The sequence below is a fragment of the Heteronotia binoei genome, chromosome 1 (assembly GCF_032191835.1).
Source record: "Heteronotia binoei isolate CCM8104 ecotype False Entrance Well chromosome 1, APGP_CSIRO_Hbin_v1, whole genome shotgun sequence".
Taxonomy (NCBI): domain Eukaryota; kingdom Metazoa; phylum Chordata; class Lepidosauria; order Squamata; family Gekkonidae; genus Heteronotia; species Heteronotia binoei.
The window spans coordinates 20782780-20800881 of NC_083223.1; the positions used below are offsets into that span (position 1 = coordinate 20782780).

At 45.0% G+C, this 18102-nt stretch overlaps 1 protein-coding gene across 3 annotated transcripts; it reads left to right on the top strand.

Moving 5' to 3' along the window:
- The first annotated feature begins 1621 nt into the window (after positions 1-1621).
- On the top strand, positions 1622-17539 carry CDADC1 (cytidine and dCMP deaminase domain containing 1). 3 transcript variants are annotated; one of them, XM_060231892.1, is made up of 9 exons: positions 1773-1861; positions 5290-5384; positions 7066-7243; positions 8217-8783; positions 12871-12920; positions 14611-14780; positions 15698-15887; positions 16488-16552; positions 17380-17539. In XM_060231892.1, coding segments are annotated over exons 1-9 (1398 nt in total). In that variant the 5' UTR covers positions 1773-1779; the 3' UTR covers positions 17381-17539. The 3 variants fall into 3 exon arrangements, with proteins under 3 accessions (XP_060087868.1, XP_060087875.1, XP_060087884.1); XM_060231885.1 differs by lacking the exon at positions 17380-17539 and having other exon boundaries at positions 1622-1861; positions 16488-16585; XM_060231901.1 differs by lacking the exons at positions 16488-16552; positions 17380-17539 and having other exon boundaries at positions 15781-15887.
- The last annotated feature ends 563 nt before the right edge of the window (positions 17540-18102 follow it).

Consider the following 18102-nt stretch of genomic DNA (forward strand, 5'->3'; position numbering starts at 1 on the left):
TCCATTTAACAGCCTGACAACTGAAGAACAGAACTGAAATGTCTTGAATTATCTAGAAGGGGCGTCTGTATGAAGGCTGTAAAGATTTCCTGATCCTTCTTTTGGACAAGATTTTTGCACATCAACTGACCGTGTTATGGACCTTAATTTTTTTGGAGGGTTGTAAGAGAAAAAAAGGTTGATCCTGTGATTATATACACCGTTTTGTATAGTTATGTTGAAACTGAATGTATTCGCTCTATAGCGATAAAAAATTGTTTCTTAGTCGTTTTCTATATCAGACTATTTTCAACACTAAGACCCCTAGTTTGTGGTTTCCCACCTGGGGACTGGCAGCCCTATCTGACAGTTTAGGGCAGTCCCACATTTTCCACTTGCAAAATGCCACAGCTGAGAGAAAGAAAGCCAAGCTGAGCTTGTCGCAGATAAGCCTGCCCTGGAGCAGCTCCTTGTTGAGACTGGAGGGATGCCCACCGCAGCCACCTGCTCGAAGGCAAGCTTCAAGAAGAAGAAGAAGAAGAACTGCAGATTTATACCCCGCCTTCTCTCTGAATCAGAGACTCAGAGCGGCTTACAATCTCCTATATCTTCTTCCCCCACAACAGACACCCTGTGTGGTGGGTGGGGCTGAGAGGGCTCTCACAGCAGCTGCCCTTTCAAGGACAACCTCTGCCGGAGCTATGGCTAACTCAAGGCCATTCCAGCAGGTGCAAGTGGAGGAGCGGGGAATCAAACCCGGTTCTCCCAGATAAGAGTCCGCACACTTAACCACTACACCAAACTGGCTCTCCCAATGGGGACACACGCGGGGGGGGGGGGCAGTGTTTCCTCTAAGCCAGGGGTGGCCAAACTTGCTTAATGTAAGAGCCACATAGAATAAATGTCAGATGTTTGAGAACCACAAGACATGAGCATTAGATTTTGAGAGAAGGAAGGAAGGAAGGAAGGAAGGAAGGAAGGAAGGAAGGAAGGAAGGAAGGAAGGAAGGAAGGAAGGAAGGAAGGAAGGAAGGAAGGAAGGAAGGAAGGAAGGAAGGAAGGAAGGAAGGAAAAATAGTTGGGGGAGGGGGAGAGAGGTAGAGGTAGAAAGAAAGCAACTTTAAATGGATTCTCCAAGCTGCCAGCTGGCTAGGCTTTGAGAAGTGATTTAAAGAGATAAATGCCTTCTCCAAGCCAAGTGGTGAGGGATTTGAGAGCTACCCAATACGCATGAAAGAGCCACAGTTTGGCCACCCCTGCTCTAAACTGAGTTAGTGTGAGTTAGCTCACAGGTTTTTAGCCTCCAGCTCTCCCATTTTTGTCTCAGCTCAGGAAGGATGACCCCAGAGCAGAATAATTTATGCAGCACCTCACCACTTTAATGCCAGTTGCTCGCAAATTAGAATTTTTGCTGGCAAGACTGCAGCTTAGAGGGAATATTGGCGGAGTGGGGTGCGTGTGTGTGCGTGCTGGGGTTATATTTTTTAAAAGGAAACTCAGCCTCTGATTTGTCCTTCTGGAAGAGTAATCCACTCCGCCCTTGGCCCCTTAGCAGTTATCGCGGGATAGCGGGGGGAGGGCCCTATTACCTCCCCGCTACAAACACACATCACAAGGTGGCAGAAGCGGTCGCCGCCGCCGCCGCCTCACGCAGGCAGGGCCCAGGCTCGGGCCTGAGGCCTAGCGCTCTCCGCAGCGGCCAGTGGCGGCCCAGCGCGCCAATTCGGGCGGCTCCTGCCGCGGGTTGTCCGGGCGACGGGCCTTCCCGGGACGGCGCTCCCCGCCCGACTCTCTTCCCCTCATGAACAGCGCAGCGGTGGCGGCGGAGGAGCCTGGCGGGGACGGGGCGCGCAGCGTGTGCACGCAGACCGACAGCCTGACAGGTGAGGAGATGCGCGGGTTCTCGCTCTGCCGGCCCAGCTCCGTTCGGACACGCTCTGGGGAGCCCCGGGTCCTGAGCCTCACGGCGGTGCGAGCGGCATTTAAAAAGGCGTTTCGAACACGGAAGCCCCAGAGGCCGTTTAGGTGACGTGAGAATGGCCGTTAGTCGGCTGCGGCGAAGAGGAAGAGGAGTCGCCTGGGTCGGGGGGACTTTGGGGCCGCCTGGTCAGATGCGTTTGACCTTGCTGGGGCCGCTCGTAAAGATAAGATAAAGGGAAATGAACAGCAGGCTGGAAGGGCTGCGAAAGGCAGGAAGGACTGGCTGAGCTCATTCTCCTTGGTAGTGAGAGGGCCATGGTCAGTGTCCCCTCTAAGCTGAGTTAGGGTGAGCTAGCGCACAGATGTTTAGCCTCACACATTTTGGTCTTCGCTCAGAAAGGATGGCCCCAGAGCACACTAGTTTATGCAGCGCCTCACAACTTTAATGCCAGTAGCTCAGAAAGTAGGATTTTTGCTCACAAGACTCTGCAACTCAGAGAGAACATTGGTCATGATTTCCATAAACAAGGTGGGGTTTTTTTGGGGGGGAGGGGGTTGTGTGTGTGTGTGTTTGTGCATAGATGTTAATTTCCTGAAAGTTAGACTTCTGCTGTAGGAATGGATTTATCTATAAAATGCCCCTTCCAACCATTCATGGCCAGGAGAAAAATGAAAAATAGGAGTCTTCTCATCTGCTGACACTTCAATAAACAAATCTGTTCTGATCCTAAGCTTTCCTGTTGGTAGGAATAGTTGGTAGGTTTTTTTTTTTTTAAATAGCTGAATATGTTAATCCTCTCCTTCCTGACAGTTTTCAGGGTGGGCTAATATAAATATGCAACTTATTACTAAAATATAAAACAATAAACTATTAAACCCCCAATTCCCAGATCTTCCCCGAAAGCTAGACGACTTCTGTTGTGGATTGATTTATCTCTAACATGCCCGTAGCAACCATGCATGGCCAGGAGAAAAATGAAAAATAGGAATCTTCTCATCTTCTGACATTTTGATAAACAAATCTGTTCTGATCCTAAGCTTTCCTGTTGGTAGGAATAGTTGGTAGGTTTTTGTTTTCTTTTCTTTCTTTTTTTTAAATAGCTGAATATATTAATCCTCTCCTTCCTGACAGTCTCAGGGTGAGTTTAATATAAATATGCAACTTATTACTAAGATATAAAATAAGAAGAAACTATTAAACCCTCCAATTCCCAGATCTTCCCTGAAAGTTAGATGACGTCTGTTGTAGATTGATTTATCCATAACATGTCCATTGCAACCATTCATGGCCAGGAGAAAAATGAAAAATAGGAGTTTTCTCATCTTCTGACACTTTGATAAACAAATCTGTTATGATCCTAAACTTTCCTGTTGGTAGGAATAGTTGGTAGGTTTTTGTTTTCTTTTTTAAAAAAGTAGCTGAATATATTAATCCTCTCCTTCCTAACAGTTTTCAGGGTGGGCTAAAATAAATATGCAACTTATTACTAAAATATAAAACTAGAATAAACTATTAAATCCCCAGTTCCCAGATCTTCCCTGAAAGTTAGATGACTTATGTTGTGGATTGATTTATCTATAACATGCCCGCTGAAAAATAGGAGTCAGAAACTACTGGTGCTTGCACAGGGGACCTTTCCTTTCCATCTTCTGACGCTTCGATAAATGCTTTGTTCTATTCTGATCCTAAGCTTTCCTATTGTCATGAATAGTTGGTAGGTTTTTGTTTTCTTTTTAAGAAATAGCCAAATACGTTAATCCTCCCCTTCCTGACAGTTTTCAGTGTGGGCTAATATAAATATGCAATTTATTACTTAAAATATAAAACAAAAGCAAACTATTAAACCCCCAAATGAAATGCATAAAACTGTAGTAGAATTACATAGGTAGATTGTGTGCGAGGGAAAGGTGAATGCCAAATTATTTTGCAAAACATTATGTAAATAAAATAGATTTAATGTTGCCTTGGGGAGGTGAGGAAGGTGCCAAGAGAGCATTGCATAACGTGGATACTTCTGTTTGCAACTTGCTTGATAGTATCTGTATAGACTGTGAAATATTAGCATAGTCTGGCTACAGATTTACTCTGACCCCTTTTGCATTATGAGCATTGGGGCTCACTGTTTACAACATTGGTCCTCTATACATGTGTGTATCTTACCAAATGGAGCCAACAGTTGTGAATCTGGTGCTTCATGCAAGCTATAAAACAACTTTCTTTTAAATTAGGAAGAAATTTCATCTGCTCTTTTTGGCTGTCACTTTCTTCCTCTTTGCTGAGCTGTATCTCTGAGAAGGGAGTATTCTGATGCAGTGCCGTCTTCCTGTGTTTTCCTAAAACCTTGACAAGAGTTCCCAGCCCTTGCAACACCCACAGAGTGCTGTAGCTGCCACCGCTGTGGTTGTGCCCTTCCTCACTTCTTCTGTGCCTGCTTACCTGGGCAGCAGGGTACGGCAAATGTGAGCGAAAGAAATTGTGTGGAGGGTGCAGCATAGTGTGAGTTTGGCAGCTGAGTCATTTAAGTTAAGGGACACTGAGGCGCTTCAGAAGCCGAGCTGATCGTTGACGATCAGCGGTGGGAAAGGTGAATGGTATCCCCTCCAAGGCCTATTCCTTGGAGTGACCAAATAAGTTGAATTGGCCCTAGTGGCTGATAGCATTTAAAAAAAAATTGCTGTAAAGTCACAGCTGATTTATGGCGGCCCCGTGGGGTTTTCAAAGCAAGAGACATCCAGAGGTAGAAGAAAGTAGGAGTCAAGTATCACCTTTAAGACCAGCAAAGTTTTATTCAGAATGTAAGGTTAATATGCATGCATACGAAAGCTTATATTCTGAATAAACTTTGTTGGTCTTGAATGTGCTACTTTCTTCCTAATTTCTTCTACTGCTTCAGACCAACACGGCTGCCCACCTGGATCTATCTACATTCAGAGGTAGTTTGTCATTGCTTGCCTCTGCATCATGATTCTGGTATTCTTTGGAGGCCTTCCATCCAAATACTAGCCAGGGTTGACCTTGCCTAGCTTCTGAGATCTAAGGAGATCATGATTGCCTGGGGCTCTCCAGGTCATGGTGGTGATAGTTATAATTTATTAGACATTGAGTGCTGTACTTGACTGCAAAAACCCATTTTAGGCAGTGGGTACAGAAGCTCAGAAATACTCCTGGAAGGTCACACAGTAAGAACTCAGTGTGTTGTTGATAACTTTTTTTTTGTTAAGGTGGGTCCTGTGATTTTAGTGGGAGCGTGAGAGCAGCTCAACAGTTGCCCCAGCAGAGATGTAGGGCAGTGTTTGGTGTTATCCATGGAAACTATCAGAAACTGATTAGAAAAGTGAACTAGTACACAAGTATGTCTGCTCAGTTGATGGTATATTGTTTTCATGACAGGCCAAGTACCGAGGCTTTCTAAAGTGAACCTCTTTACTTTGTTCAGTCTTTGGATGGAACTTTTCCCCTCAGTTGAACGACAGAAGAACTCCGAGGTAAGGTATACTGATTGGCAGATCAATGTTTTCTTGTGGACAGCTTTTAACAGTGCTGTTGAATAAACGCTTTTCTTTAAAAAAAAAAAAAGCCTTCAATTTAGAGGATTGTGTGAGGGCTCATAATGTAGTCAAGAACTTAAGAGGAACCCTTTTGGATCAGACAGTAGTCATTCTAGTCCATAAGCCTGTCTCACACAGTCCCTCTAAAGCAGTGGCCCCCAACCTTTCTGGCACCAGGTACCAGTTTTGTGGAAGACAATTTTTCCACGGACTGCTGGGAGTGCTGGTTTTTTTGCTGCCCCCCCCCCACCCCATCCCTGCCCCCTCCATGGGGGTCTTTAAATGAAGGGTAGGGGAAGATCACTGCCACACTGCCCCTTCCGTCCAGGAACCAGGTGAATGAAAGTGATAGTGCTTCAGAGTGAGGCTGAGAGGGGAACTGCAAAAATGCCAGTGGATCATCTTTGATGGAGATGTTGATCCTGAATGGGTTGAGAACTTGAACTCCGTTTTGGATAAATGCAATTTTGTCCACCTGGGACCCGAGCAAGCGAAAAGGACGACGTGGTGCGGTGCCTCTGCCTCACTCCGCGGCCCGGTACCGGACCACGGCCTGGGGGTTGGGGACCCCTGCTCTGAAGGTCCAACAATAGGCAAAGAGACTTTCTCCTGAGATTGCCTTCTGTTACTGACATTCAGTGGTTCTCAGCCAAGCTATCCAGATACCTTGGTTGTCAGCCTTTAGTCCATCAGAAAAGGGGGAGAATCCATGAATAGGATTATTTTCCTACAGAATAAAAAAGGACATGAAGCATTGTGTCATTTGTGTGTGTGTTTTTAAAAAATTATGAAATTATGAAATTCTCTATAAAAATAAGTGGCAGGCTTTGAGGAACAAGCATGGATAAAAGTAAAGTTGACTCTTTGGCATCATCTCAGGCTCTCTGTCCTCCTAGTGCATGCAGTGTTCCACAAAGCTTCACGGAGCAACACGCTAGGATGTTGCAACTCCAGTGGCGCAAACAATTTCAGCAGGCAAGATTAGCTCCTTCAGACAGGGACAGCGTGACCTCCAGAAACTCTGCAGTCTGTATTTTCTGAAATGCCGTCACATACAATGGAAGCTTTGAAGTCCTCCGAAGCCAAAGTAGTCAGGACATCATGGATGTTCCAAGGCAGGGGTGGCCAAACTGTGGCTTGGGAGCCACATGTGGCTCTTTCACATATATTGCGTGGCTCTTGAAGCCCCCCTTGCCCTGTCCCCTGGCTTCGAGAAGGCATTTGTCTCTTTAAATCACTTCTTCAAGCCAAAACAGCCAGCAGCTTGGAGAATACATTTGAAGTTAAAAGTTGCTTTCTTTCCACCTCTCCCTCCCTCCTCCCATCTATTTGCATTCCTTCCTTCCTACATTTGACGTTCATGTCTTGCGGCTTTCGAGCATCTGATGTTTATTCTATGTGACTCTTATGTTAAGCAAGTTTTGCCACCCCTGTTCTAAGGCATCCCGCTGTGGCCAACCAAGACAACCGATGTTGGCTGTCATGGTTGACCACAGCAGGATGCCTTTGAAGTATTCACTTGTTTCATATGCTATATGCACAGATGGAAGTGCTGTTGGAAACCCTGTTTGAACAGCACAAGATCAGTTGGTAAGTAACTCTTATCTTGTCATTCTAGGTGAAGAAGGCAGGCCTGGTTGTCGTGAAGAATATGAAAATAGTTGGTCTTCATTGCTCCAGTCAAGACTTGCACGCTGGTCAAATTGCACTCATTAAATATGGGTCAAGGCTTAAAAACTGCGACCTGTATTTTTCAAGGAAGCCATGTTCAAGGTGTTTAAAAATGATTGTAAATGGTAAGTTAAGGGCTGCAGCAGAGGTTATGATCCAGGCACTGAGTAATAACAGCAGTTGCTCTCGGAAGCAACCATGTGCCACATGGGAACTTAGATGGGATTGTATTTGCACTTTGGGTTTTATTGAGTGGAAAAACTGGGTTGATTCGTAATTTGTTTGTTTTTTCACTTTATAAGTTGGTACTAAATCTAGAGCTGCGCTCGTGTTCTGTTGGTCAGCATAGAAGATTTCAGCACATTCCGCTTAAACACCATAATTGGAGTTTTTCCTGTTCTGTTTATCAATTAGCAGACGTTATTATTGTGTAGGTAGAGAAACTGAGACTCTGAACTGTATGGCTAATATGGGTCCTTACTTGTATGGGCAGTGGTTAATTTTGCCCATTTGCCAGTTTGCCAGCAGCAAGAAGGCCCTGCTCATATGAAGAAGAAGAAGAAGATATTGGATTTATATCCTGCCCTGTATCTCAGAGTCTCAGAGCAGTCACAGTCTGCTTTTACCTTCCCCCCCCTACACACATACAACAGACACCCTGTGAGGTAGGTGGGGCTGAGGGAGCTCTCATAGCAGCTGCCTTTCAAGGACAACTCCTGCAAGAGTTATGGCTGGTCCAAGGCCATTCCAGCAGCTGCAAGTGGAGGAGTGGGCATCAAACCCGGATCTCTGCACACTTAACCACGTCACCAAACTGAGTGAAGTTGCCCTGGGAGAGCGATGGTCTGTCAGATATAAGGGTTCCAAGACCTTAAATTGGTTGATTTTGAGGGGAGGCCAGTGTAAAGTGCATTACATCAGTGCTGATGTTACTGTGGGTGGATCCAGGTGGCCAGGTTGACTGTGTCAACAAGGCTCAGAGCTGAAGTAAGGATACCAAAGGAAATTCTGGTGTTTCTCCTGATGAAAACAGAAGTGAACATTTTAGATCTGTAACGTCATGATCATATTCCTTTTAGAATGTGTGTTTTGTTTCAGCTGGAGTAAACAGGATTTCTTATTGGCCCGCGGATCCTGAAATAAGCCTGCAGCATGAAGCATCTAATGAAGATGCAAAGCTAGATGCCAAAGCAGTGGAAAGACTGAAGTCCAACAGCCGCGCTCATGTGTGCGTCTTGCTTCAGCCGCTAGACTGTCACATGATGCAGTTCGTGGAGGAGTCGTGCTACAAGTGTGACTTTATTCAGAAAATTGCTAAAATGCAGCCTGGATCGAACACTGGGTTCTATACAGAATGCAGGCAAGAGTTAATAAAGGAGTACGAGAGTCTGTTCCTGATTCCAAGTGAAGAAACGCACAAGCAGATATTAAACACGGTGGGACTGGAGAACCTTTGTGAAAATCCCTATTTTAGCAATCTGCGGCAGAACATGAAAGACCTGATCCTCCTGTTAGCTACGATAGCCGCCAGCGTACCTACTTTCGGTCATTTTGGGTTTTACTGTAATAAAATGGAGGGCACCGGTGACGCATATGACCAGAGGTTGCCCCAAGAAGTAGCGAGGCACTGCATAATTCAAGCCAGATTGTTGGCCTACCGCACTGGTGAGTGACTGCCATGAAGCACAAAAACCTGTGTCTGTGATGGTCAGTTAATGGAAGTAAGGGGATCTAAGTGTTACCCCAGGGGCGGCCACGCAGAATAAACATCAGATGTTTGAGAGCTGCAAGACAGGAAGACAGGAAGAAAGGAAAGAAAGGTGGAAAGAAAGCAATTAGATGAGGGGTGGAAGGAAGGAGGTAGAGGTGGAAAGAAAGCAACTTTAACTTTAAACGCATTCTCCAAGAAGAAGACTGCAGATTTATACCCCGCCCTTATCTCTGATTCAGAGCGGTTTACAATCTCCTATATCTTCTCCCCCCACAACAGACACCCTGTGAGGTGGGTGGGACTGAGAGGGCTCTCACAGCAGCTGCCCTTTCAAGGACAACTCCTCCGATAGTAATGGCTAAACCAAGGCCATTCCAGCAGCTGCAAGTGGAATAGGCAGTCATTGGAACTGATAGCAAACATTGAAACATACATGGGTTTTAAGGCCTTTCATCAAAGCATTCATAAACAACCCTACATTCTCACACTCTAATGTTGCAAGTAACACTTTCCCTCCTTCTTATCACTTGCGGCTCCCTTTCTCACGGAGGAGTCCTGCTGGCTCTCCTTGAGGATTGCTATCTTCAAAGGGCTGTTGCTTTGTTAGTGTTATGCAGAGGAATTCACAGCCGGGGTTAGTAACATTTCTAAGACTGTTTGATATGCAAGGTCTTCTGCTTCATAGTTAGTAATAGGAGTTCAAAATGGAGTTAGTCATGTCAAGGAACAAGTTGCAGAATACATTCAGCATAATGACACAGTAATACTCTCCAATGTCTGACATGGAGAAGTGCCTGCATCTCCTGTGCCTGTTCTCCAACTGACTGGACCACGGGCAAGACATAGGGCATATGTACCTGTACAGCAGTGGGCACGAGAATGGCTCTCTCTCAACAAAGGACTTGACCCACACTTGTCTAAATAGCTGTCCTCCCATGTCCCATTATTTTCAACTGGACTTACTTCCAAGAAAATGTGGAGAAGTGATTTAAAGAGAGAAATGCCTTCTCCAAGCTGGCCAATGAGGTGGGGGAGGCAGCGGGCGGCTTTGAGAGCCACACAATACATGTGAAAGCCGCATGTGGCTCCCCAGCCACAGTTTGGCCACCCCTGTGCTACAGCATTCCTCTGTGAATATGAACTAGTGGTTTAATGGCTGGAGACCCTGGTATCTGCAGGTGCAGTATGTGAATAGCAAATCTAAAGAATATTAATAAGGCAATCAGTGTTTTAAGCTGCTTTGATAGAAGGCATTATGCTGTATTTAGACCAGGTGTCTCCAGTGTTGTGTCTGTGGGTGTTGTGGTGCCCGCCAGCACTTTTCCTGGTGCCCAACAAGGAATTTTAGAAAGTGGGAAGGGTCTGGTGGGGCTTTTGCCCAGTAAGGCTTATGATTGGCCACTGGAGGGTTGGCACTACAGATGATTTTTTTTTTTCCATCACAGCACTGAGTGACTGAAGGTAAGCTGCAGCAGCCATTTTGTGGCTGGCTTCAGCTCTTGTGACAGCCCTGTTGTGGTCCTGCACCCACCATGCTGTGTCAGAATTCCACGCTGGCGCAGAAAGGTTGAGGACCTCTGATTTAGACCTTTCCCTTCCAGAAATACTTCAGAGGAGGCAGCGAGGAAGGCAGAAAATACGTCTCAAATAATGTATTAGCATTTTTTTTTAAATCATTCCTTCAAGAGGTTTTAGATACAAGGAGATCATATCTGATACCAAACAGTGATCCTTTCAATAAGGATGTCATCGAATGGTAACTTTGAATACTTAGGCATACTGTAATCTTGTTTTTAATCCCCCATGGGCTGCATTTACACACTGTGATAAACTGTGCTTTGATTAAACCCTCTGCCATTCTCTGCCCTGACTCCAACCTGAGGGAACTCTCTGCCAAATAACACCTGTGCGTTGTGGAACCTTGTACAGTTCTGCAGGGCCTGTAAGGCGGAGATGGTCCGCCAGGAATTTGGTTGAGGGCAGCGACAGATCCATCCTTCTGGCAGTCCCATCCCTGCCTCCCCGTGAAGCCAATGACACCATTAAGAAAAATGTTATCGCCAGCTTTGGTTACTTTTTACTTTTCGTTTGTTTTAATGATGTTTGCATGAGATTATGTTGTACAAAGCTCTGGTCCCGGTCTTTCCGGGGGAGGGCAGTCTAAAATCAAATATAATAAATCATAACTGCTGTGGCCAGTCCCAACGTGCTTCCTGGCTTTGCGTGCTGCCAGTTTGACGATACCAAGTAAGTGAGTTGTCTGGGGGGGGGGGGGCGGAATTCAAACCCCTCAATGTATTTTTTTAAGAGTTCAGATTTTTCTGCAAACCTGTGGTTTCCCCTCGGCTTACAGGAAAATCTGTTTAGTGTTGGTGTGGCCACGATCTGCGGATTCAGATACACACCGGATTCAGATACATTCAGATACACACACATTGCTAATAGATACCTAGATGCCACACTGCTGCTGGATTCAACTGCGTTTCTTTCTCTCTGCAATAGAGGGTCATTGCTGACAGACAGGTGTCTGGGGCATGCTGATGTATGTTAGAAGATTTGGTCTTATTTCAGATGCTTCTGAAAAATAGAGGAGCAAATAATTTTGTTTCAAGGTAAAGATACTTGGGAGTTTACCATGTAGCAGGCCTGTATCTGCTGGGGGGGGCGCTGTGGGCCCCTGACTCAGAGCCCCCAACCTGTGGCCTTCCCTCCCTGCTGCTGCTTGAGGGTTGCCCCCTTCCTCTTCTGTGATTCAAATTACGCTGGAGGAGTGTGCAGGAGCAGCCACCGCCCCTCCCTTGTGATTTAAAGGGCCTGCTGATCAGCAGGCCCTGTAAATTGCATAAGAGGCCAGTGGCTGCTCATGCCATCCCTGTTGCACAAGTTGAATTGTGGGCGGTGGAGAGGGCAGCCCTCAAGCCACCGCAGCGGTGGCAGTGGCAGCAAGGGAAGGCCGCAAATCAGGGTATGGAGCCCTTAGTGTTTCCAGCTGTTTGCAGTGATTTCCTCCAAAGAGAGGACTGCTGAAGAGCTCTGGAGAGAGGGAGGAAGGGCACTGGTGTCTGTCTTCAAAGCGACCCCTTCTTTTTGGGGGGAGTGGGGAGGATCTGGAGAAGCCAGGAGAATGGGGATGCGACGTCTTCTCCCAGCTCTGGGGTGTTTGCAGCTTACCTGGCTGGTGCACCCAGCCAAGCCAGCGCAAAGTCCCCCTAGGTGCCTAGCAATGGGATGTCACCTGGCAGCTCACACTTCTCCCAGCTGTCAGTCCTGGCTGGTGGCGATGGTAGAAGGTGGAAGTGCCCAAACGCCTGGGCTGGTTCTTCCAGCAGGCCAGCTGCCACCATCTCTAAAACCCTGAGGCCTCACCCCTCCCTGCCCTCTCCCTCCACCCTCAAGACACTCTCAGGAAGGGCCCTCAAGTGGGGGTGGGATGGAGGAGACAGAAAGGGGGGGAGCCACTAAATGGTCCCCAAAAACTTAAATGCCCCTGACTTAAAAAATCCTGGCTACAGACCCATCATGTAGTGTAAAAAAATCAAAGTTTGTTTTTCTATCTCTTCCAGAAACATCACAATTGAGTGTAGACATTTGTTTGTTTTAGACACGTTAAAAGATACCATCAGCAATACAGTTGTAGTAGTTATATAATTGCTGTGATTGCTCTGCCACATAAATTGTCTTTACACTGGAATTTGTTCTCAAAGGGCAATATCTTGAGTGATCAAAAGCATGTTGTTAAGTAATATGTAATATTCAAAATATTGCCAAAGCTCAGTAACAAAAGTAGGGTTTTGAGGTAAGATCTGAAACTATGATTAATGTTTACATTATTCCTGGGTTTTTGAACCTTCTGAATGTACATATGTTCCTCATCAAATTTCATTTGTGTCTAGTTTAAAAAAAAAACAGTCATCAGGTTGACAGGTATCTTCAAATAAGTTGCTGCCACTGTTGCAAAAATGTTTAAAGGTATCTGAATGCCTTGAGAGTTAGGAAAGGGAGTTTTGTGACTGTGTTTACTTATCCTGATATTTATTACAGAGGATCACAAAACTGGTGTTGGAGCAGTCATCTGGGCAGAAGCAAATGCAGTAAGTATGGGAGAATGTCATGACCTGTTACTGGGTGCTGGGACATCTATTGTCCTTCATAGTAGGCAGGTTTTTCGGAAATGTATATAACAAACCGGTGTGATGGCCTGTTAGTGGTTTTTGCTGCATTTAAAATAGGGCCAATCAGGAGGAGAGCCAGTTTTCACAAATATTTTCAGTGGTGTGGATAGGCATCCACCTTCTGAAAGAATTTTGATGCATTCAGGAAGCATATCCCTCATTTTGATTTGGCTTCAATTGTCCCCTGTGACCCCTTGCTAGGTCTCACTCACTGCTACATTTGTCTTCAGTGCTGCCAAACGTGTTAAGCACATTGAGGGACAAAGCTTGCTCGGGGGAAATCAGCATGGCTTCAGCAAAGGGAAGTTCTACCTCACCAACCTTCTGAAGTTCTTTAAAAAGCATGTGGATAAGGATGATCTGGTATATCCTTGGATTTCTAAAAGGCTTTGGACAAGGTATCTCACCAAAGACTGCAGCATAAGATTAGCTGTCATGGGATAAGAAGTCTGGGATCGCTTTGGGGGAGAAAAATAAGGGCTTCAAAGAAACCACCTGCATTCACTGCAAAGCAGTTCAGATCTGTGTCTCTTTCAAGACACTTCAGTTTAATCTGGTTCTTACCGTTCGGTATTTTTGCACTCAGCGACATTAAGGATTCTTAGTGGTGGTATTACCCACTCTTGTGGTTTACTGTGTTTCCATTCAAGATCAACAATCTCTCAAAAAGCTGAGTTCAGCATGGTTGTTGTAGGCAGAAATGGATTAATCAGGATCTGTAATTCTGCCCCCTAGTATTTTAAAACAAATTATATTTTTAATCTCCCCCCAAACTGTTAAATTTCTGTTTTTTTAGCATACTTAGCTATTATCTGAGCAGAATAGTACATTCATTCTGTACATCATAACTTTTCATTTTTTTTAACATTTATCTTGGGAATTGCCTATGAGGCAGGACCCCTAACACTCTTCCAGTAGGATTGGGACAGTCTTCCAGTAATAAAACAGATCAATAATAGGAAATCACTGAAGTACCACAACCATTATCTGGAATGGTTCTTTCTTAAGTCTCCTGGAACAATAAAATACATTAAATAACCATGGAGCCAATGTTAAAAAGAAAATTAGGTGGACGAGAACATCACTAGGAAATACATGTCCTTTTGTTTTACCTAGACTCAGGGCTTTTTTTTGAGCAGAAATGCACAGGAACACAGTTCCTGCTGGCTTGGTGCCAGGGGGTGTGGCCTAATATGCAAATGAGTTCTTGCTGGGCTTTTTCTACAAAGAAAGCCTTGCCTAGACTTGTAGCAAGAGCAATTAACAGGCAACTTTTATTCCCTTTTATTGGTTTCCCATGCAAATGCTGTCCAGACCAAATGGCCTTTCAATTTATTACACTCTTTTGCTATTGGAACCTAACTTTGTATCACTTTGCATTCTTAACCACTGCCCGCCAGCTGTATGTAAGTTTTGCTCACTGTACCCCATTCCCTTGTCTGAAGAAGTATGCATGCATATGAAAGCTTACATTCTGAATAAAACTTCATTGGTCTTAAAGGTGCTGCTTGACACCTTTTACATAACCATGTTTTGTTAGAAATGCTTTATGTTTGTAACTTTCAAATGACAAGGTTTACTGGTATTAACAGTCTTGTTTATTTTGCAGGAAAGTTGTGATGGCACAGGAGCCTTGTACTTCATAGGGTGTGGTTACAACGCCTTCCCTGTTGGGTCTGAATATGCTGACTTTCCACACATGGACGATAAGCAAAAAGAGCGAGAAATCAGAAAGTTCCGCTACATCATACATTCTGAGCAGAATGCTTTGACATTCAGGTATTGAAATGTGCTTCTAATCACTGGAGGGAGACAGATAACCTGGAAACGAAATTCTCATTTGTAGGTGTGTTGTGTTCAATAGATTAGGTGAATTTATCAGGCAGACGGGGGAATTGGAATACTATCCCTTCATGCTATGCTGTAGAGAACCATTCATACCTCTGGCTCTGTCCTGGTTCAGGGAGGGAACTGCATAGCTTTGCTCCTTGATGTGGTCCAGAATTGTGTGAGCACAGTCACGTGCATGCAAAGCCAGTGCTGTAAGGTCCCATGAAGCTTTCCTCTTCCCTTGGCAAGTACCAAGCAAAATTCCTGTTGAAGCACTGCATTGGAGAGGTTAATGCCCACCAGCCTCTTTGTGAATAAAAGTCGGTGCCCTGTGGTGCAGACACCCAGGATGAAAGGGCTCAATTGGTGCCTGTAGCAACCTCTCTCTGGGCTCATGGCTAGTTTTGCAAGGTTTCTAACCAGAGATGGAATTCTAGCAGGAGCTCCTTTGCATATTAGGCCACACACCCCTAATGTAGTCAATCTTTTTTGTAAGCCCTTGGAGGATTGGCTACATCACTGGTGTGTGGCCTCATATGCAAAGGAGCTCCTGCTAGAATTCCACCTCTGGTTCTAACCATGACAAATGAGGCATGGAATAAAGGTAGAGATGGGTAGCAACTTTTAAGACCAACAAAGTTTTATTCAAGGTTTGTATGCAAGTACATGCCACTAGACTCCAGCTTTATTCAGTTGCTTCAGACCAACACAGCTACCCACCTGGATCTGTCTAAATGAGACATGGTTTCCCTCCCAGATGGTGCAGTAACCAAATCCGCCCCCCCCCCCATCTTTCAATGTACTTGTATATAAAGAACTGTTTGCTCCATTGGCATGTTTCAGAGTTTTCTCTTACTTACCTGTAGGTGTCAAGAAATAAAACCAGATGAGAAGAGCATGATATTTGTGACAAAATGCCCATGTGATGAATGTGTGCCTTTAATTAAAGGTGCTGGCATCAAGCTGATCTATGCAGGAGATGTTGACGTTGGAAGGAAGAAAGCAGATATATCCTACATGAAATTTGCTGAATTGGAAGGCGTTAGGAAATTTACGGTGAGTAGCCTATTTTTATCCTCTTATTTTTCAAGAAGTGCAGGGGTTTCTAAAGAGGAAGTAATTAACTCTTGTTTTCTTTTTTCAACACTTTGCCTTTTTTGGTCAGTCTTTCAGCATTGCTGAGCCCAGCCCACATCTTCAGACCTTACTCATTCTGCCCTGTTCAGTTTCTTAAGTTATTTGTGCACAGGGCTATATGCCAGAGGCAGGGAGCTATGTGGGTCCGAGCCCCAAAACTTTGACTAGTGGGTAGAACTCTTTTTTTTTAAAACAATTCTGATCAGTGCAAAACTTGTATGATTTCCTGAAAAACACATTTTTTTGTGCAAGAACCATCAGAAAAATGGTGAATTTTTTTTTCAGAGGTCCCTAGCCTTTCTGAACCTCTGGGCCCCTTTGGAGATCTGACATGGAATGGTGGGTGCAGCAGCAAAATAGACCCTATAGAAAGAAGTGACATTAAAAAAATGTGGGCAGCCCTTAGAAAAAAAAACAGCAGACCAGTATCTTGAATAGAAATGTTGTTTTCCTTTATTGGAATAACTCTGATAAGAAATGAAATGAAGTAAGCCTTTCCTCTCCCTTTTCCCCCCACAGTGGCAATTGAATCCATCCTACGCTTGTGTTCCAGAACATGAAGATCTCACAAATGAGGAAAGCTGGTACTAAGCTGCCTTTTTTATTTAAGGCAAAGGGCGGGGTGGGAAAGAGAAGGTATTTCTGGAGGTACTCTGGTAACTTACCAGGTACTATGGAATTATAAAATTTCCACCTATTTAAGTCTCTGTATTCATTTAAGCCCCAAAAAGCCCTGTGGTGCAGAGTGGTAAGCTGCAGTATTGCAGTCCAAGCTCTGCTCACGACCTGAGTTCAATCCCGGTGGAAGCTGGGTTCCGGTAGCCGCCTCGAGGCTGACTCAGCCTTCCATCCTTCCAAGGTTGGTAAAATGAGTATCTAGCTTCCTGGGGGAAAGTGTAGATGACTGGGGAAGGCAATGGCAAACCACCCCATTAAAAAAAAGTCTGCTGTGAAAACATCGTGATGCGACGTCACCCCGTGGGTCAATAACAACTCCGTGTTCCCACAGGGGTAGACTACAGGGGTGGTTTGCCATTGCCTTCCCCAGTCATCTACATTTTTACTCCCAAGCAAACTGGGTACTCATTTTATTGTCCTCGGAAGGATGGAAAAGTTGAAACATACTTTTTGATAGTTGAAAGAAATTTTGTGAATCACTGCTCTTGTGGGCAGGCCGCTTACCTGTTGTCTAATTCTTATATCAGCCAGCACTGTGCAAAATCTAGCATTTTTTTTTCTGCAGACCTGGAAAACAGGTTTCTCTGGGCTCAGCATGTAAGAGGAAACTTGGACAAGCACTCCCCCTCGAAGTAGTGCTTCCATACCAGGAATCATCTCTCAGATTGTATATGTCTGTATGTACCACTAGACTTCATTGAAGATATAACCATGTCTATGATTTGCTTTCTAGATGGTGAGCATAAAACTCCATTGGCAGAAGAACGGGAGCTCCAAGACAAAGCATCATTCTGTGATATGCTCATCGTCCTTGCACAATTTTAAATTAATTTTTCATGGAAGCTTAATTTATTACTGTCTCAGATTAAATTATTTTAGCTCTGTTGTCAAAATGCTGCTCAGATTACCTGCAAAAGGCTTTTGAATGAATGTTATATACCAAAGGAACAAACTAGCTGTAACCCTGGGGGAGAGGAATTGTGTGTTCTCTTCCCCACTTGCAGGGCAGGAACTGAGGATGTCTTGATTTTAGGGGAAGCTAATTGCATGGCCCAGGCTAGTCTGACTGTGCTAGACCTTGAAAGCGAAGGATGATCAGCCCTGGTTGGTACTTGGATGGGAGACGGCCAAGGAAGTCCAGGGTTCCTCGGCAGCGGCAGGCCACGACGGAAGGACTCCTTCCTTGAAAGCCCCATGAGGGGTCCCTGTGACTTGACAGTACTTCATGCAACCAAGTGCATAGCCAAAGGAAACTAAAACCTTTCTGCTGTCCCCTTACTTCAGGCAGCAGATATTTTTCTCCCAGCCTGGCTGCCGAGCTCAGACTAAGCCAGAGTGGGAGAAAGGTGCTTCAGACGAGAGAGCGCCATGATATTGAACAGGGGCAGTGGGCAAAGACAACAAGGTTTAGTTCCTATCAGCCCCCGCCCCATGCAGTTTACTTGTGAACAGGCAG